At 39.6% G+C, this 21,008-nt stretch overlaps 1 protein-coding gene across 3 annotated transcripts in view; it reads right to left on the reverse strand.

Moving 5' to 3' along the window:
- The window catches only part of LOC139725146 (uncharacterized), a 109,247-nt gene extending 96,046 nt beyond the window's left edge, over positions 1–13,201 (reverse strand). For all 3 annotated transcript variants that reach the window (XM_071636234.1, XM_071636235.1, XM_071636232.1), the window contains exons 1-2: positions 13,043–13,201; positions 19–80 (exon numbers count right to left, since the gene is read on the reverse strand). In XM_071636234.1, coding sequence (XP_071492335.1) covers positions 19–80; positions 13,043–13,106 — 126 coding nt within the window. In that variant the 5' untranslated portion in view covers positions 13,107–13,201. The remainder of the gene's footprint in view (positions 1–18; positions 81–13,042) is intronic.
- Positions 13,202–21,008: the final 7,807 nt, after the last annotated feature.

Here is a 21,008-nt window from a genome sequence, read left to right on the forward strand (position 1 = left end):
TAATACAGAAATACTTACCTTTGAGGATTTGTTTGAAGTGTACTGAAGAGCTAGCTGCAGATAGGCTTGCTTCACCTCCTCTGAAATATATCAACACAAAGAAGGCAAACAAAATAATCATCCCTGTGATTTATGCTACATATGTGTGGCAAGAACTATAATTAAAAAATGCATGTGTGGGTGCCAACTCAGGTATGGGCATTCACACATTTCATGTTTCAATTGCTCTTTCAGCGAGCTGTCTCAGTTGCATACACAAACAAATCTATATTACAGTCCCTGAAATTGTGGCATTCAACAGGGTCAGGTTTTGTTATAATGTTAATTCCAACTCTCTTGTCAGTAGATGAGCTACAATGGGCAAGAAAATCTTTTAAACACAATTGACCTCTATCAACCCTATCATCCTAATTTCCTGCTATCTAGGTATTTTCTCTCAATATGATAAAGAAGAACGCTCTATTTAAAACTGTCCCATTTAGCTTTCTTAAAAATATGACTCACTTATTTGATAAGTAGGACCCAAACCAAGGCACTAAATGACAAATACAGTATGTACAACGTGTGAAAGGCTCATTGCTGTACAGATAACATATTCTTGCTCCACCGTAAGATACACATTGCGATATGGATCTTGCCTTTTGCTGCTGGGATGATAGCTACATGTAGCACACTAGTAATTACCACTTACTTTGGGCAGTGTACATAAATACTGCCACAGGTTGCAACAAATAACATTATTCCTCACACGCTAGCTTATATACCAAGTCTTTGTTTGTTTGTTTTTTAACCAGAATCACCCTGACAATTCAGGGACAAATTAATTTTGTTTCTTAACTGCAAGTTCTGTATCATGAAGAAAAAAAAAAAGTATACAGGCAGACAAAGTAATCCACCGCAAATCCACATTGAACACATCAGGTCATCAACACAGGGCGCCTGGAATAACTGTGTTCAAATCCGACTGCACACTACGTACAAATGTACTTCTCCAGAAAATGGCACAGGGATGCTATGCACTTTGTTGATCCAATTTCCGGCACTTGGTTTAGATCACATATGAATAGGTAGGTTGCTATGGAAACCTACATGTACATGGAGGTTTTGCTGTGTGTATCTGTTAAAACCATACCCCTTGCTGTCTCCTGTGGTTTTATTTCCTAAAGTGAAGGAATGTTATTCTGTGTTTGTTCTCTTGACACTGTCTGAGCTTTGTATTTGAAGGGCTACCTGCTTCAATTAGATACATTGTACATACACATGTACATGGCAGGTAACTGAAGAGAAGGTCATGTACAGAGGGTGGATACTACCAGCAGATCATGAAGAAAGACAGCACACACTTTGGGAAAATACTAACATAATTTTTGAAAACAGAAAACACAAAAAAGAAGCATGCTAACAATTGCAATGGAAAATCATAATATAATCATTATGTGAACTGCAATCATATCACCACTACTTTAGGATGCATTGTGGCCATACAGAATGGTCATACACTATAGAAAATGTATTCCTAAGTGTATCAGTGGAGTTTACTTGAGCATCTAAAAGGCCGATTTTGAAAAAAAAAAAAAAAGCACTTTGCAGATTGGTATTCCGAAAAGTGCCTCAAATTGAAAAGTCCCCGAAATGAAATCATTCTCCACGAACCAACTAGTTATATCTGTCAGGATATCTGCCCAGAGAATATGACTTGTAAAGGTCATAATTCACACAATATATTATGCATGGGAGTCATTCATATTCTAGTAGCCACACAAAAATTCAGGTGTTTGTTCAGTCTATGTAGACAGATGTCCAGGAGTTACATTCCGGTGCTCTCCACCACTCAGGCGGCCGTTTTCATCCCGTCTGCTTTGGGTGCACTGCCTTTATACTCTGGGGGCCATGGGCTTTACATTATAATAAAATGGGCTTTAGATTCTCTGCAATCTGATAGGTCAATTATCATGAATTGATTTTTACTGATCCACACTGAGCCATGCATCCAGGGAAATCTGAAAATATGGCCATGTGTCTGGTAAAATCTGAAATGCATGGCTCAAGTCTTGTATAGTGTTGTAGGTGTACCGGACACATGATGGGGAAAAAGGTTGTATTTCATGAATTTACGGGCCCATTCTATGACACGAATGATGCACAGGCCTATTTCGTGGATCAGTGAGAATTATAGAATGGGCGTTAGAATCTCCGCAATCTGACTGGTCAATTGTCATGCACTGATTTTTTTACTGATCCACACTGAGCCATGCGTCCGGTAAAATCCGAACGTATGGCTATGCGTCTGGTAAAATCCCAACGCATGGCTAAAGTCTTGTATAGTGCTGTAGGTGTACCGGACGATTAATGGGGAAAATACTTGTATTTCATGAATTTACGGGCCCATTTGATAACGCAAATGATGCACAGGCCAATTTCGTGGATCAGTGAGAATTGGATGCTCTTGTTTAACTTTGGAACAGTCTAAAACCCACTCGCTGCGCTCACGGGTTTAACCCTAACTGCACGGGGGGGGGCCTCTCGATATTTCGCACGATTACTCTGCAACACGCAATGCTCTCGCCGCGATGCTCCATGACTTTTTTCTTTTGAGTTTCCCGCGCATTTTGACACCAAATTTGTGATGCCTGGGGGTACGGTTCTGAAGTTACATGACTTTTTGTACATGCACATGAGGCCAAAAATGGCTAAAAAATGTGATTTTGTGTACAAAGTCAATGCAAATTGAGTTTTTTCACATGGTTCATATAAATATGCTTATTTCTACTCTCAATGGCTAAAATTAGTTTGTTTTAGGAGTATTATGCTTCAAAAAGTGTCTGTGACAAATTTTGTTACAAAAAACAACAAAAACAAAAGGTCGAAAAAACAAAGAAATACATAAGAAATTCATGAAACAATAAAATAAATAAGAAATTAATTTTGATACCAAATTTTTTTTAAAGTACATTTGCTAAGAATGCCACAAAGAATAATTATACCACAAATGAGCACTTTTGGAGCTTTATTTACTGATTTAGATGAAAGATTCTGATTTCTCGCATAAATTATCATAATTAATCAAAATAATATAAAAGAAGACTATTTTCTAAAATTTAAAAACACCATCTTGTAGATTACATCGCACACTACCATTGTGCAAAGTTCCGCGGCGATCGCGCGATCCACAGCCGAGATCTTGGGGGGGGGGGCCCATGAGGCCCCCCCCCCCCCCCAGTCTTTTGAGCTACCAAAATAGCCCAGTCTTTTTAGGGTTAAACAGTTCCACAGTCAAACTCGCACATCCAATTCTCACCGATCCACTCTGTCCTGTGCATCATTTGTATAATAACATGCTTCATTGGAAATCTTGCTAGCAGCCTCCACACTTTCTATTATGCATGTAACGGATGCACATTATGAGGTGATTCTTATCATTTCGCATTCAAAGTTACAACACAAAGTGTGCATAGCCAGTGAATAAGGCTTGCTGAAATTAAAATGAAAAATACAATTTCTTTTATTGCAACTGATTTACAAATTGCCCAAGATTAACATATGTTTCATTGTGATCGATCCTATCATTGTATCATTCTTCTTTCGTAGGAGACAGCCAGACAGTGTCACAAATTCATTGGAGCCAGATCACTGTGTTGGGGTTTGGACTGGGTGGGGAAGAGTGGGGCACTCTTGGATGTGATGAGCAGTCTATTCCATGACACCACAAGGGCAGACTGCGGAAGGGCACAGCCGTGCAGACCCCAGCGGTACACGTTGGTGTTGAACCAGCCAATTCCAGTCAGATGTCAATTTAGTGTAGTCTACTCCTTGCAAGGCACAGCAATGCTTACAATTGTCAAATAGGACCTACATCATTATTACCTCTAGTATCTTCACATAGTACCTCTGACATCCTCTGTTTTTTACCTCTAATATTTTACCTCTTGACATTTTCACATCGAATCATTATCAGTCCCTTCATAGACATAGGGACTGGGTTATGTGATGCATCACACGTTACCCCGGGGTACCACATTGTGTAGCGCCACCTCACGTCCACTTGAGGACAGCTACACAGAAATACATGCACGTGTGTGCGTGTACATAGTCATTCCCATGCCACTGCATGTTATACTATGCATGCATGGTACTGTACGAGCTGAAATTTTCGCGAATTTCGCGAATCACCTTTGAACCGCGAAAATAACAACACGCAAAAGTAACAACGTGCGAAAACAAAAACAAGCGAAAACAAAAACACACGTAAACAACGCAGGGAAATGAAAATCAAGCCATGCCATGTGCTGCAGGATTGCGCCAAAATTATAGTGCCATACAGTACACTACTAGTACTCGTAGCTAGCTACGTACGTAGGTCTAGCACACAGCTATCATGAGCTGAGCCATATGGCCATAACGTAGCTAGCATTAATAAACGTCCAGTATGTATCCCGTCCTGCGCTGCGCCTAGCTAGCCTTCAACTTGTCGACTGTGCACACACGTCGCACAGTAGCTAGCTATAGCTGTTTAAAGTGTGTTCAGTCTACTCTTGCAGCTGCATTCTTGGTGTTCGAAAGTCCTTTTAAAGTATTTCTTTTTGATATTTGTTTTACTTTCAAATTCAGAAAGTACTAGTACTTACACGTGTAAGGTACTTTTAGTGAGAGTTCAAGTAAATTCAGTTAGACCCTTGCAACCGCGAAATGAACAACATGCAAAAATGTCCTCCAAGTAGCAATTTGCGAAAATATCTGTATGCGAAAATTTCAGCTCATACAGTATGCTGTGCTAGCAATAGCATACACGCTTCAGTGCAGTGCAGTGCAGTGCAGTGCAGTGCAGTGCAGTGGCTAGCGCACTCTAGCACCAAAATGATTTCCACTTTTTGGCAACCCAGGGGGTACAACCTTTAAAAAAAATAAACAATTCAACAAAATGGCTGATTTTCATTTGGTACCCTGGGATACCATTTATGTCATCATGTGCAAATATTGAAAAACACAGATCATGCGCCTTTCGATTCACTGCCAACTAGCTGTCGCTGCCTACGCCAGTCTTTCTGGCCCAAAGTGCTAAGTTCTATGGCTCTCGGGGACGCCAGCTAGCGTTCATGATCATGATGATGGACCCTTCTAAAGAACAATGAATGCGCTTAGTCTAGAGTAAGCTGACCAGAATTCGGTCACTTAATAAAGCTTTAACTGCAATATTTATCAAACTAAAATAATTCATAGAAAATCATATCCACAACAGTGTACTGTTTTCGCTGGATAAGCGGCATCCCGACTTTGGTAATGAAAAACAGAAGAAAAAAAAATCTACATAGGGATTTTGTTCTGATCAAAACTTTTTTTACTTTTCTACACAATTTTTTATAGAAACTTTTTTTTTTTTTTAATTTCTACATGTTTCCTACAATATTTCATGTTTATGTTACATTTTTCTGGTTGATGCAAACTGCTTGTCAGGATTTTGAATGATATTTCTGTGTGTAGGACGCTAACTGAGTGTGTGTTTACATTCACACATACACTAACCAATTGACCGATTCTGTGACGCGCTATGTGTATTTTTGGCATGGGCAGCGCCATTACTCGGTGTCTCAGCCGACCCCCCCTTCCCACTCCCCACCCCTCTCCCTAGATTAGCACGCGTGCAGAATGAAAAACTGCTTTAGCCAATGGGCGTCTCGTACTGAGTGCGCGAACCTTTGTTACAAGTGCGTGATAAACATGTTGCCTGGGGTGGGGGAGAGCAGGGGGGTCGGCTGAGATATCCACTATGGCCACGCCCAGTGCCATGAAATGTCTGCTGCCCTCAACGAACCCAAAACGGTCAATAGCCGAGTACCGGCATGTCTCCATTCAAACACACTGTACAATTCAATGGCCAAGTACTGAATAATTGCATGAGATAGTGCTATTGTGTGATGTGTGCAGGATTGCAATTGCCGGTACGGCTACATGTATGCACACCAACTTACAATCGCACTGTACTTTCTTTTTACCCACGCCGATGAAAATCGGCAGGGGGTTATGTGAAGGGTTCCGTATGTATGTATGTTTGTTTGTTTGTTTGTTTGTTTGTTTGTTTACAAGATAACAAGAGAACGGGTAAACGGATTTGCACGAAATGTTATGGGGATGTTTGGATAATGGCAGGAAAGAATCGATTAGATTTTGGTGATAATCGGTTGACCCTTGCAAATTCTGTGTGACCTTGAAGTTTTGACCCCCTGGTATAGTGACCACTCCGAAAATTTCCCGTTTCTCACTTTGCGATTTTCCGCTACCATACGAAAACATAAACTCCCAAATGATCCGACTTCGCTGCTCAAATGTTCGTAAGAATTTCGAAATTTACGTTTAGGCCTATTTGAGGGACTATGTCCTTCTAGATTTATGAAAGTTCGTCCTCCGTCATCACAAACTGGCCCATATTTAGATGATTTTTCAAATTAACATTGATTGTTTTTTTCGTTGGAGGAGCATTTGCTCGGTCGCAGTCACACTGCACGATATGCGCGCTCAATGTCAATGCGTGTGCAAGGCCGCTGAAAATGCATCGCGCTCTACACTGTTGGTGCAAAATTGCATCGGGGAGGTTGCGGCGCTCGTTGGTGGCCGAATACTGGTGCAGTAGACATTTGCATTCAACCTTTGCATTGAATAATTCCCGTAGACACTAATCATAGGGGTAATTGCCTAGGGGGTACTGGTGTACGTAAATTTTGTTTTTCTTTTGCGCTTTTGTGGATACCATCAAAGATCGTACACTCATACGACCTTTGATATCATCACACTCTCGGCTTGCTATAATCAAAATATCCCGCAAGAAAACGGCGTATTTCTCGATTTTTAGCGCTTTTTCGGCGACCCGTCGCGTAGAAAATACTCTTAAAGACACTCAGTCGTGGCGAGTGGTTTGTGCGGCACGGAGACGAACGCAACACGCTGCCTCCCCCATTCTGTATCAAATGTAGTGACCCCCGAATGAGAATAGCGCTGGCTCAATGGGTCAGCGAAAATACGGTAGGCTACAAGAGAGCTCCCTGTTCTTTCTCCTAACCCAAAATGGCTGTCCCAGCGAGCCACGAGATCTTCCGAATGGACGCACACTCTCAGTGCGCATGCGCATGAAGAGAGGCCAAAAGAGCCACGCGTCTTCTGGCCTCTCTCCTCCAATCACCGCAGCTCGCGGTGACAATATTTGTGTATGATGCGTACACACACACACGCACACACACACACACACACACACACACACACACACACACCGCAGCGTCTTCTGGCCTCTCTCCTCCAATCACCGCAGCTCGCGGTGACAATGTTTGTGTATGATGCGTACACACACACAAGCACACACATACACTAAAACTTGTCTCAGTGGTAGCATGACACAAACTTCGGTCGTTCGGAGTTTACGTACCATGAGGGATGGCGATCGGCTGCCTTTAAAACTGGACTTAATTCGCGCGCGCTTGGAAAAGTTCCGATTCTGCACTTTTGACGGTGGAATTTGGGATTTTCGATGGATTTTTGGAGGAGACTTAAGGACTTTCCTGTACGTGAATGAGTGTTAATACCGTATGTGTAATGATGTGATTTGCGTGTGATGTGACTGTAGAACCAAAGATCGTACACTTCAGTGTACGATCTTTGGTAGAACTCACTGGCTGGTGATAAAGCACACTGGCAATTAAGTGGCCGAATTCTGGTAGATGACCGAATGCACATTATGTTTACCCCGACTTTGTACTTATAGGCGTGGGTCTGCCGCCTCTCTAGTTTTAGACTTTTTTTATAATGTCCTCAGAATTGGCATGAGCAACAGTGATAAGTAGGTAATGAAGTAAAAAAATGGTGTCACTTGATTGCAGAACAGAACATCGTCTGAAAGACAGATTAATTCAGAGGTTGATATTGCACTGCTCAAGGGCACATTGCACGGTCTCATACATGATTATGTGTGTTGGTTAGGCGGGTGATTCTCTCAGTTGGAAAAAGAATAATTTGTTTGTGCTGGCATGTAGACCTCACTCCAATTTCACTGCTTTATTTTTGTTAAAAATCATGCGGCCTTATAGTCGGCGATTACAGTATGTTGAATAAAAAATGATTAAACTAATTTCATCTCAATGTTGATTATGTTAAATACATCAAAGAATTCCAGAATATCCCAAAATATATCAATATGATAATCGACCAGAATCTGACCTGCCTGGCCAGAATTCAGACGGGTGCTATGTGCAAAAAGGCACCGCAGCATACCTTATTGGCGCAAGGTTGTATTGCGGACACTGCCGTGCCTGTTTGTGGACAAATTCTGGCAAGTTGACACCTGCATTCGACCCCTGTGCATTTAGTCATTGCATCAGCACGTACGGAGGTTTTTTCTTTCGCATTTCTGCTGATACCCTCACACTCTGAGCTTGCGAGAGGTGAAAATCTCGCAAAAGAACAGAGTATTTCTCTATTTTCAGCGCTTTTTCGGCAACACTGATCCCTAACACTGGATTTAATTCCCACATGCTTTGGAAAAATGGCACAGATTTTGCATTTTTGGTAGCACAATTTGGGATTTTTTGATGGATTTTTTGAAGTGACTACGGGACTTTCCTGATTGTGAATGACAGTGCCAGTGTGTGAAATGTGATATGTATGTGTTGTGACAATAGAATTTGCTGGCTTGTGACTAAGGGTAAGTAATAAGATGGTTTTGAAAGGGTGTTGGTTTGGCCATACTGTTTGTCACAACATTCTTTCCAACGGGTGCAGACGAAGACGGCAGAGGAAGAACTGGTTCAAAAATATAAAGGATTGGACCAGGATGATGATGCCAGATCTCCTCAGGACAGCTGCCAACCAAACGGCCTGGGCCCCATTTCATAAAAAGTTGCTGTGATAGCAACTCTTGCTGGAATGGCAATTGTCATGGTAATGACGCAAATCCAGCTTCCTTATTGGCTGTTGCTACGAGAAGTTGCTATTCTAACAAGAGTTGTTATCCTAACATCTTTTATGAAATGGGACCCTGGAGAATAACTGCTGCATCTTCCTCATGTCCCCCCAACAACCATAATGGTTATGGGACTGAGTGAGTGAGTGAGTGGGTACTAGGTAGACAGATTCTGGCAGGCGGAAAAATACTGGTCGACTTACTCTAGTGACTTTAAGTAGTTCCACTTTCTACATAGAATAGAATGTCTGTCAACATTCCCACATTCAAATCAGGGAGATTCCATACAGCAATCAGGGAGATATGTGTGTTACATGCATTTCAATAGGCAAAAATTATTCCCAAATCAGGGAGATTATCTTATTCAGACATGAACAGATTTTGATATTTTCAGGGAGACTCCTGCAGAATCATGGAGACTTGGCAGCTCTGAGAAGCAGGAGTTGCTCACATGTGTTATGGGAAACTGTGAGAGTATTCTCACACCTGACTGGGCAGTTTCATTGATGAATGAAACTGCCACAAACCAGGATAAATAGTCTTGACCATCTGGTACATACAAAACTGTATTTTGTTTTGTTTTTTCATTTCCAAGTATTCTTAACTTTACCCTTCCTTCATGTTAATCTATTTTCCCTTTTATTTTACTCTTAACTGTTCTCAATTACCTGTTCAATCTGATTTTCTGCCTATCACTCTGTTCTTTGTTTACTCCTGGTTATCTTTCCCTCCATCAACCCTTGATCCTTTCTTTCCTCTCCAATATATCTTTTCTTCTGTTTAATTCCTATCAAATGTATCTTTTAATTTCCTATTCAGCCAGTATAATTCTGGGGGGCATTTCATGAAGCATTTTGTCCAACAAAGTTGTCAGACAAATTTGCTCTCAGCCAATTAAATGCAAGGATTTCAGTAGCTTGTACCAATTTGTCAGAAAAATATCCGACCAAACTGCTTCATGAAATGCCCCCCTGATCCCTTCCTTTTCATTCAGTTTTGAAAAGTATAATAATATTAGGGTGTCTGTAGCATTTTTGCAACTTTTGAAATTCTATAAAAGGTGGATTATAAACTATTTCATACGAAAGAAAAATATGTCATTAGCATATATTTCAAATTTCATGGCAAAATAATTATTCTATCTCGAGAAATTCAACTTTCAAATCACTGCAATACTACAACTTTTTTTTGACGAGCACGCACGAAAATGTGTCCAAATCATGTTTGCAAACAAGGCCGATAAGTAGCATTCGCGTGCAGATCCCCAGCGACCGGTTAATGAGCGTACAGCGGATTGCTAAAACGCGTAACCAGCGCAGAAGCCACTCCCCCTCGTGTCGTCATAATACATGTTGTGCGTACGTATACAGCGCTCAGCGTTGTGAATGAATACGTAGCGCATGCATTCCGGCCCAGCCAACATCGGCGGACGAGGTAGCGAGCGTGCATTTGAGTACATACTACCTACACACTGTGCACACGCGCTATATGCGCTACACTACGTACGTGTGTACACACGTACACAGCTGGCTACTGAATACAACGACTACGTAAACACGTCGATGCTGTCGAGATCTATGGCAGTTCATGTGAAAATGTTATATGGCTATTTAGCCATGAATGCCACTTTACCACCATTCGTGGCTGAAGAGTATAGCTTCCAAAATCGTTGCTTGCCCTTTTTTGTCGATTGGAAGTTCAGTCGTAAAAATCGGTATTTGTACCTACCTTCCACCGCGGTACCGCTTCACAATTATTGACTTGCCTGATATGGTGCGTTGTGTAGCCTAGGCCTATCTGTTGTGCTGCATAACAAAGATCGCGAGAAAGACTGTAACTCGTGCATCGTTAGTGCACTTTTCTATTGAAGTATTAAAAAAATAAATATGACTTGTACATGGTCATTCGTTTGGATTGCTAACTCATACATTGTAGGCCTGTTATGATCATTATCAATCCAGTAATAGAACATGTACTTTGACTATGTTGAAACTGATGCGCCAGGTGGTTTACGAGCGTGTATACATACATGCACATTGTAAATGCTGGGCAATCGTAACCCCATAGAACTCAGTGCTAAGTAGAACTATCGCAAGCGAAGCGACGTGACAGCTAGCTAGCTAGCTCAGTCTGTTTTCAGTGGCACAGGTGTGCGCGCGCGCACATACTCGTAAGTAGACACACACACAGCGATCTAGCGAACTACAGTACATTGTATGTACACGTAGCTACGTAGCTACCTTGCGACGATAGACACACTGCTGACCTACACATGTAGGTCCGTGAGATACACACACACACACACAGCGCGCGAGCTAGCTGCATGCGCGCCATGTGGCGGCGAATGCGTGTAGATTTACATATGTATGAGCGTATTTGCTCGGACGTTACTATGGTTGTTGCATACGAAGCCACGCCTAACACGTTCGCTGAGATCAAAAAGTTACTGCAAGGGGTATCTTCTAGGCAATATCCCCGGTCCAAGACGTGGAGCTAGCGAAAAACCGACCTCACCATCGGATTCAGCACATCCTAAACTACTCGCATGCCACACGCTGGTACAAGTAGCGAAGCAGACGCCGAGATATCGAGATAGGTGTGATTCTAACGACATTTACACCAATTTATCGTCGGAGTCATGTACCAGCGCTTTGATAGATTATGGAGCAAAACTTCCTCTTTCATATGATACCAAATTTGTTAGGATTCGATAGCGGCATGGACCGGGGATTTTGCAATAAATGCGATTTTTTAGCACAAAACGCGGGGTCAAAACAGCGTAGGCGCGCGACTCCATTGTGTTCTATGGGGCTTGCGTGTTGTAAGATAGGGGCGCGTTTTGTCCGAAGGTTGGCAGTGCGCGATCAGACACCCTAATAATATAATATATAATATAGTTCTTCTATTCTATATCATTCTATATTCTTTTTCCTTTTCACTGTTTTTCCTCTTTTTGCAACATTTATATTCCCTTGCTTTCCTTCAAAATTAATTGAAACTGAATGAAAAGGAAGATGAAAAGTGATGGGCAGAAAATAAGATTGAACATGAAATTGAGAAAAGTTGACTAAAATAAAATGGAAAAATAGAATATGAAAGAATGGTAAAGTGAGGAATACTTAGAAATGAAAAAAAAAGACAGAAGAAAAGTTAGAAAAAATAGAAAGCACACTGTAGCAAAACACACACACACACACACACTCAACCACTGAGGAAAAAAAAACCTAACAAGTTTATGTTCTTTTCATCTGAAGTATTTTTGTTTAATTTTTTCCAGGTTTGCCTCTTGAGTAGTGAGAATTTTATTTCCTTCCCCTTTTCCCATTGTTTTTCTACATTATCCTTTTACCCCTCATGCAATCGCACGTTTCACAATCTCATTTCATTCAGACACACACCCTCTTATCTTCTTAAAGTACCATATAAAAACTTGCTGTGATTGCCACATTCAGATTAGTTTTCTACTTGAGTAAGCGACCAACTGCACCACTAACTTACTGCGCGCGCGCGAGTGAGCCCTTGCTCAGTTGCTGCCATGAACATGTTTTGTACAGTGCTGCTGATTTGCTTCAAGTGTGCATCGCAGACGCAGCGCAGAGCTGCAATCGAGTTACTCCTACAAGAGCAAAATTATAAGCATAAAAACGAACTTTGGTCTCACTCAGAATACAGATGGCAGATTGAAATAGGAATAGGATCCTACCCAATTATTTTCTTTGGTTGTGGAACATTTAAATTACGATTTAGAGCGAGTGCACGTTGTCGTTAAGAAATTAATTGACAAGGTGGTGTGAAAGCACTCTAGCGCCTACCACTGTATACAGCCCGGCTAGCCCTATTCAAATTGCTATGATCTGTTCTGAAATATGCATTTGCACTCTATTCCTATGCCCATCATTACAATGTACTTAGCTACATCCAATCTCTGTGCAGATATTGCACATACCAGTACTGTACGGTAACAGGCGGCACAGGCAGCAGCAGTACGCACTTGCATAGCACAGCACTTGCCATTGGCATCCAGCGCAGCAGCAGACATGCGAATCAATCATCTCGCCCCGACACACTCTAGCTTCACCAGTGTTCTTGGTTTCTACTTACGTTCTGAAGAATTGCTATTCACGAGAACAGATTTTAAAGGAGCAAGGTTCTCTTCTGAAGCCATACGGGGGAAGAAACTGTCTGGTAGAATCAATTCTCCGCCAAATTTCGCAACTGTTCATGCAAAATTGCGGCGAAGGATTTCGTCTGTCACGTCCAGGGAAGGTACAAAATGGAGTAATAGTGATACGCATGCGCAATTGAGTAAAACGCGCATTTTTTTTTCTCTCTCTCTCTCTCTCTCTCTCTCTTTTTGCAGTGATCGATCGCGGGGAAACTAGTGATCGTACTGCTCGTCAGTAGCGATTGGCTGTTCTTTCTAGTCATTCTAAACCTACGCTAGTATTAATATGAGTGGAATGTTCACAGTTTTAAAATGTATAGTACAAGTGTTTTCCTATCCTTTGTCTATTTGGTACTGTCCATATGTTTTGTGTAATGGTGTATTTTGGAATGTTGTTTTTGGCTTTAGATTTGAAATTGTTTGGAATTTATAGACAAATTGAATAGAGGTTCCTACAGAGTGTATAGTATAATTTTGTAGTCACGCTCTGGATGATATGTGATATAAATATATATATATATATATATATATATATATATATATATATATATATATATATATATAAGTGCTGCAAAACAAATAGTAAGAGTGCTAGACACGTACAAAAATATGATTATTGTATTGTATCGTATCTTTAATTCATTTTTGCCCTCATATGAAAATGGTAGCGAAGGAAATTCTGTCATGAATGACTGTGGCATTCTATGTTTATGTTTTTATGTTTAATGGTTTAGCACACTATAACATTGCCTTGAGGGCTGACATAGAATATTTTCATTGGAAATGCCGAGTGGTGAGAAAAAATGTTACAATTTTGATCCATTGATAAATTCTGTAATGCAATTTCATTGTTTTCTTTTTTTGTTCTTTTTTAAACAAACAAATGTCTCAAGGTTACTGGTAATTGAGGTGTCAAAATCATGACAATGACATGCTGTGGTTGGGGACATAGAGACACACTGTAATTCATGAAATAATCTATTGTTTTATGTACCAAGGAGCTAAGCCAGCCTAGTACCTCCTGGCTTGTATGTACAAGGGTATTGGTACAATACTCACATTGACAGTCGCTAATTGAGTTCAAATCATACAGGCATGAAGAGTTTCATTAAACTTGAAAATGAACCAGAAAATCAAGAAAAAAGTCTTATAATCTTAAAGGGATGGTATAATTTTGGTTGAGATGAAGATTCAGGTTTTAACTTTCTGCAAGATAATTAGAGAGCATACAATTCTAAGGGGAACAAAAAGTTTATTTGATGAAAATGGTTTTGAAATGGCTGAGATATCCAAAACCAAAGTTAAACAAAGTGGTCATAGTCAAAGGTGGGACCCACCTTTTATTAGGACCACTTTGTTTCGGGACAACTTAGCCATTTCAAAACCAGTTGTCGGCAAATAAACTTTCAATTCCTCTTATTATGCCCTTTCATATTTCATACGAGTAGTTTCTAATTGTCTTGCAAAAAGTAAAAACCTGAATCTTCATCAATAGACAAGGTAATGTCATCAAATCACTATTTTCCAACTATAGGTTTTACAAAAGTCTTTTTCCCAAATTGAATACAAATTCCTTAAAGAAGAAATCCACTCCAGAAGTTTATCAGTTTCATGAAAAGAGAGATAAAAATCCCTGCAGAACAGTGTAAAATGATCAAAATTGGATCAGAAATAAGGAAGCCGTGAGATTTTGAAATTTCACATTTTTTGGGAAAACATGCATTTCTTGACCAGTCATGAATATTCAAATCAGCAAGTTGATGATGTGATGCTGTCATATTTCTCATTCTTTTCATAGAAATAATAAAATCTCATATTTCAGTTGTATATATATATAAAACTTGCCTTAAAACCACCAACAACAAAAAAACAACAAAAACAAATGTTAACTCTGATATATTTTGGTATGGGAGTGTGCTTTTATCTTTTAGCTAAAAACAACCATTTTTCCAAATTCATGTGTAACATACATGAAAAATTGTGAGGGCATGACATCATCAACTAGCTCATTTGAATATTCATAAGGAATGGTCAAGAAATGTTTTCTGAAGAAATGTGAAATTTCAAAATGTCCTATCTTCCTTATTTCTACCCCAAATTAGTCATTTTGGAACATTCTGTAGGTAATTGTTTTTTTCTTGTTCTTTTAGAGTTTATTTATTCTGAGGGTGGATTTCTTCTTTCAAAAAATCATGTCCTTTGTACCAAACTTATCTGAAGTTGGTATATAACATTGCTTTGCATGATCCCGTGAAATATTAAGGGAAAAATTACACACCAAAGAGTACAAATTAGGCAATTCTGCCATTATCTCCACTGATTTGCATATCTAATTGTGATTTTTTTTTTTTGGGGGGGGGGGGTTCAAATTTTGAATGTAGCATGAATTTCCCTGTTATAGTGTGAATGAAGTAGGATTCATCGCTATGAATTTGAAAGGAGAATAGTGTGCTAAACTTCCTGCTATCTAAGTGAAAAGCTCTGCAATATCTTGACTATATAAATTAACACTTTTTGCAGGCTGAAAGGGGTCTAACAATTCAAAGATAATGAACACCTCAGACATTAATAAATCATGTGTCACACAAGGTCAGAGGATTGTGATGCAAATATACACATCCCAACAGGGCAATTTTGGGTTTGTTTTCTTTCTTTTTCTTTTTCTTTTTCTTTTTTTTTTCTTGGGGCATGCAATAGAATATCACTTGCCCGAGAAACTTCATTCAAAATTCAAAGAAGTTTTGAAACATTGAGGTTTATACAGAACAACCAACATTGGTTGCACAGTACATCGAGGCATCAGTCGCGTTTCTTTCTTTGAATACTTGACATATGCTCTCTTTCAATTCTCATGTGTACATTTTAATGGATATCAGTACATAGAATCCCCTTATCTGTACAGCTTGAGATCTTCATGCTCTTCGAAATACTGGCATCCCAGAATGAAACAATTTTCCCTTTGTTTACAGAACAGGTACAACTTCAAGATTTGGAGCTATGTGTAAACAAACATACAAACCACAACACTATCTGAGAACTTGATGTCTGTGTCTTCTGCTTTTATCTGATCTCTCATCCCCCCCCCCCCCCACTCTCTCTCTCTCTATCTATTCATGACCTATTCCTTGATCTGCATTATGTTGCAGATTCTGCACATAAGCATGACTGTGTGTATGATGGTGTGGTGTGTATATGTGCGCGCGTTGTGTACAGCAAGATATTTATCTCTGTTTCAACTATTGTAATTTGTTACCGACACTCACATCTTACCTCTTTGCACGGGCCTTATTCACAATCTCTTCAGCCCCTCCTCAAGGTCCATAACAATCATGATTATCAGTACTTTGTGTTCTTTTTTTATTATGCCTGCCTTCCCTTTTTACATGTTTTTGATAAATGATGGAAACAAATATATAATATGCATCCTTTACATGGTCCATGCGAAGTACCCTCAATCTTATTTAATCACAGTGAACAAAGTGGGTTGTCATTCTGTACACAAAGAGCCCCCAAAGTAAAACACAACTTTTACACGCATGTCTTGTCAGATGACTGTTGTACTATAAGACTCATGACACATCCTCCAAGATGTACGTAACTATGTAGACAATCTTCGTCAGCTAGTAGAGTTGAAAAAAGCCATCTTGACAGATGCAAAATACAATGTCTTCATACAACATACAATGTACAATTGTGAGCACTGAGAAATAATTGGAAGTCTTTACCCATTACAGTTGACATACAATTCACAGTTCATTTCCAATGTTTCTTCTCCAAATTGCTGTGAAAATATATTACTAGAAAATCAAGATGATAATAGAACCCCTTTTTTTAAAGTGACCTAAACATAAAAGTGCTTTTGTAACACGATCGTTTATATTAAATGGTCCATATAAATACTGATCAATGATTGGTCATTATGCCATCACATGGATAATGCAGCAAGGATTGGATTTGTTATATTGCCTGCTATGACATCACACCAGGTAATATAATTCCAGGATTTGACTGGCTGCTGAGTGGACTAGAATGGAATAATTATATTATATTGGATGGCTATGAATGGAATACCAGGGAATATTGCACGAGTTAGGGCCAATATCGCACGAATCGAAGATGAGTGCAATATTGACCCTAACGAGTGCAATATTCCCTGGTATTCCATGAATCAAGGCCATCCAATATAATTATTATCATCTATACAATCAAGTAAAGCAAGCATAAACTGCACAAAATTACCCGGCTTCTACTCGTCTTGGAAGTTGACTCGGCAGTCACATCCAAGTGCTGAAACGGGGAAGCCCCTAAAACTGCGTATGAAACAAACAACTAGCCAAGATGTTTGCGCGCTTGTGAATTGTAACAAACTGATGCGCACTAGTAGCAAGCGATTGCGCATTCAGCATGCGCTCGCACAATAGACGAGACAGAATTGAATACGGTGTGATCTTGAACGGCAAATAACAACGGTAGCCTATGGTGAATTAATACGTTGGCCTATGCGTTTCGTTCAATATGCTCTGATATTGAACGGTAAAAATTGCGCGGACTGCAATACGCGTTTTTAATGCGCCGTTAAAACGTCCTATTAGAGATGATAATATGTATTAACGTAGACCACATAATATGATAAATATTGCCTTCTTATCTATCACTGTAATGTAATAGTTGACAGTCCCTTGGGAGTTACATTTTCTTTCTAGACAATATTCTCTCTCAGCAGTGCACTCAGAGAAAGTATAACTCTGTAGGGATGGTCAGGGCCCCGTTTTATCAAAAGATATAATTGATTATACATTTCCTTACCAAACAGGCTGCCATATACTTATGATAGAAATCAACTCTATAATCAATTATAACTCTTCATAAAACAGGGCCCAGGACTGTGTTATAACACCTCTATAAAAGCAACATCTGGACAATATCAATGCCAAGCCCTCCCTGTCTATGGATACATCATTAAGTACACCACCAACCCGGTTCATTCTAGATCCTGCCTACTGACAGTGATGTTGGTAATTTCACCTCTTTCCCCCCCCCCCCCCCCCCTTCTTTCTTCTTCTTTTTTTTTTTTGGGGGGGGGGGGGATTAGGTTTGAATTTGCAGATACTGAAAATTCTCAAATATGTTCTTGTTTTTGCAACAAGACCAAATGGGTGACATTTGGGGCAAGATTGCCTTTGATCTTATGCCCATGGAACCTTTATTTAATCTATGCTTGCACAACATTAAAGAATGAGAAAATTCTGATGATTACTTCATAGTGGTGAAGGCATAAAGTGGTAATCATTAATGATTTCATCTGGCTAATAAAATCCAGCAAATCACTTTATATACCCATATTCTTCATATTTTTACTTATTTAAAATCAAATATAAAACTTTTGCATGACTGAGTTACATGTTTGTCAATCTCAAAGTACAGATGTAAGATACTCAAGTACTCCAGTTCCTACACTCAAGTTGATTGCACACAGATATCCTCTGAATTCATCATATGCAGGGCAGCTGCCACAATTACCGGCATCATTCAGATCTGAAATATATCTAAACTTCTGCAACTTTATGTCTTTCATTCTCATTTTTCACCTGCACACTCTCAAACTTGTTATCATGACTCTTTAATTACAGGGCTTTTGCAGTGCAGACAAATGTATAGATGTAGTTTTTGCACTCAACAAATTATATTTACTATTATCATTATTATTTACTAGCAGACAATTCATACAACTATTTCAGTAATACTGTCAAAAATACCTTCGATTTTTCCCTTACGTACAATCATCCTGTCACAGTACAAACTGTCTTTTGAAAAATAAATCAACCATTTGAATATATAGAGCTATTCTTCTCTGGTTTAATACATTTTAAGAAATCTACACTGGAAAGAGGGAGCACCAAATATTGTACACCTGCAAGTCGTCAGCAGGTCCACAGATAAGCTATTTCAATCACGTACCAGTAGTTCAAGTCCTTCCATCGTATAAAACTGTTACCTTGAAGCGCAAGGCACAACTGAACTATGTTCCCGACACATCCTACCTGGCATATTATAAAGTTGAATAAATCAGTTGCCCAGACAGAACACTTCACTTTCCAATTTATGTAGCAAACACTCACAGACTTGGCTCCGGCATGATAAATTGTGACACAAGTAAGACCAACATAATCTTCACTGTTCTTTCTTTAACAGATTTATGACATTTTAAATAAACACAGGGTGTGCTTTACAACAAAGATAAAAACAATTCTTTTTGAAATGATATCAATATGTACAACAATGCGAATCTCTGTGCTTCAAACAACTTAGGTTTTAGGTTTGAACATATCTTTGAAATCATTTTGTCACCAGCATCTAAAATTGTGCATCCATACATTGGGCTACAAATTGTCTGTTTACATAGATGAAGGTTTGGACATTGTTTTACAGTCTACGTAGTTTATGCCCTCCTCCCTTTAGACACATAAATTATTCCAGTGATTCAGCCTTACACAGAAAGTGTTCCTTGATCTCAAAACCACATGATTCATATTTGTTATAAAATGCTTAAAAAAGAAATGTCAAAACTATGAAAAAAGGATGCACTTTGCAGAACTGTGAAAAATGCACAACATAAATTTAATCCAACCATGACAGTTACATTTTCAAAGAGAATTGATCTTTCAACGGAAATTCTAATGGCATATTTCAATCAAAAATTGGAAAGTACATGTACGACAGAAAATATTGAGAGTCATGATCATGCTTATCACTACAAGGGGCGTTACAATTATTCTCCACCACCCGTCTGATACATCAACGTTGTCAACAGCGTGTGTATGTCTGTGTCAATGCTCATTCTACATCGATGATTTGTAAGAGACATGCCGTCTGATCTACACTTGTACATAGGGTTAAAATGAAGTGGACTTTACCTTGTGCCTGAATCAAAATAAAAATTTAAGTAGGTTAATCATACTTCTCTCAGCTCCTCCATATACAATAGGGTGTATCCAGGATTTTTTCTGGGGGGGTCATAATCAAAATTTTTGGACCTTTACCTTTGCGAGGGAGCGCAGTGACCGAGTGGGGGAGGGTGTGGGAGGGGGGTGTCCCCCCTCCCACGGTAGGGAGTTTTTGAATCTTATATCTTAAAATGGGGCCATTTGGTGCATAAAAAAGTGAATTTTTCGGCATGGCAGTGCGGCTTAGAAATAAGGTATGGCATATTAAAACTAAGCTACAAAATTTACGAGGTTTTTGCCAATTTGCTGGAACACCGCCTGGTCACTTTTTTTCCTGTTGTATATAGGGTAAAAAGCCCTCGAAAAACAAAAATGTCTTTTACAAAAGTGGACCTTTTGAAAATCTGGGGGGGGGGGGGGGGTCGTACAACCCTCCCAACCCCCCCTTGCATACACCCATGTACAATGTACCTCGCAATTTCCAGATACACACACCACTGTGCCACTGACTAGGAATAAAAACAAAAACGACAAAATCCCCCCTTGTACAAATGTGCATCAAACATCAGACCCATTGTCAGTGAGCACAATTTATGGAAAGATCTGCCTTTGTATAAAAAGTTGCCTTAACTCAAGCAAAAACATGATGGAAAGTCATGGGGATGATGAAACCATGACACTTCATTATGGTCTTCTGCGAAAACCTCAAAATGGCCATAAGGGTCATGTGACTGTATAAAACTCAACGTATGAGTTCTTTTACAGAATGGTTATTACATGTTGACAAAGGACATGGCATTAAGTGACTATACTAATTGATGTCTCTCTATAATTTTGCTCAAAGCTTTTACTAGCCTGTGGTTTTCTTTTTGTTCGCTCCCTGATGAGACATAATTTCAACCCCCACCCCCCCCCCCCCCCCCCCCCCCCCCCCCCCCCCCCATCGGGTTATCTGATA

Source organism: Diadema antillarum, unplaced genomic scaffold (assembly GCF_040938485.1).
Source record: "Diadema antillarum isolate AM-2024a unplaced genomic scaffold, OU_Dant_1.0 seq00000016_RagTag, whole genome shotgun sequence".
Lineage (NCBI taxonomy): Eukaryota > Metazoa > Echinodermata > Echinoidea > Diadematoida > Diadematidae > Diadema > Diadema antillarum.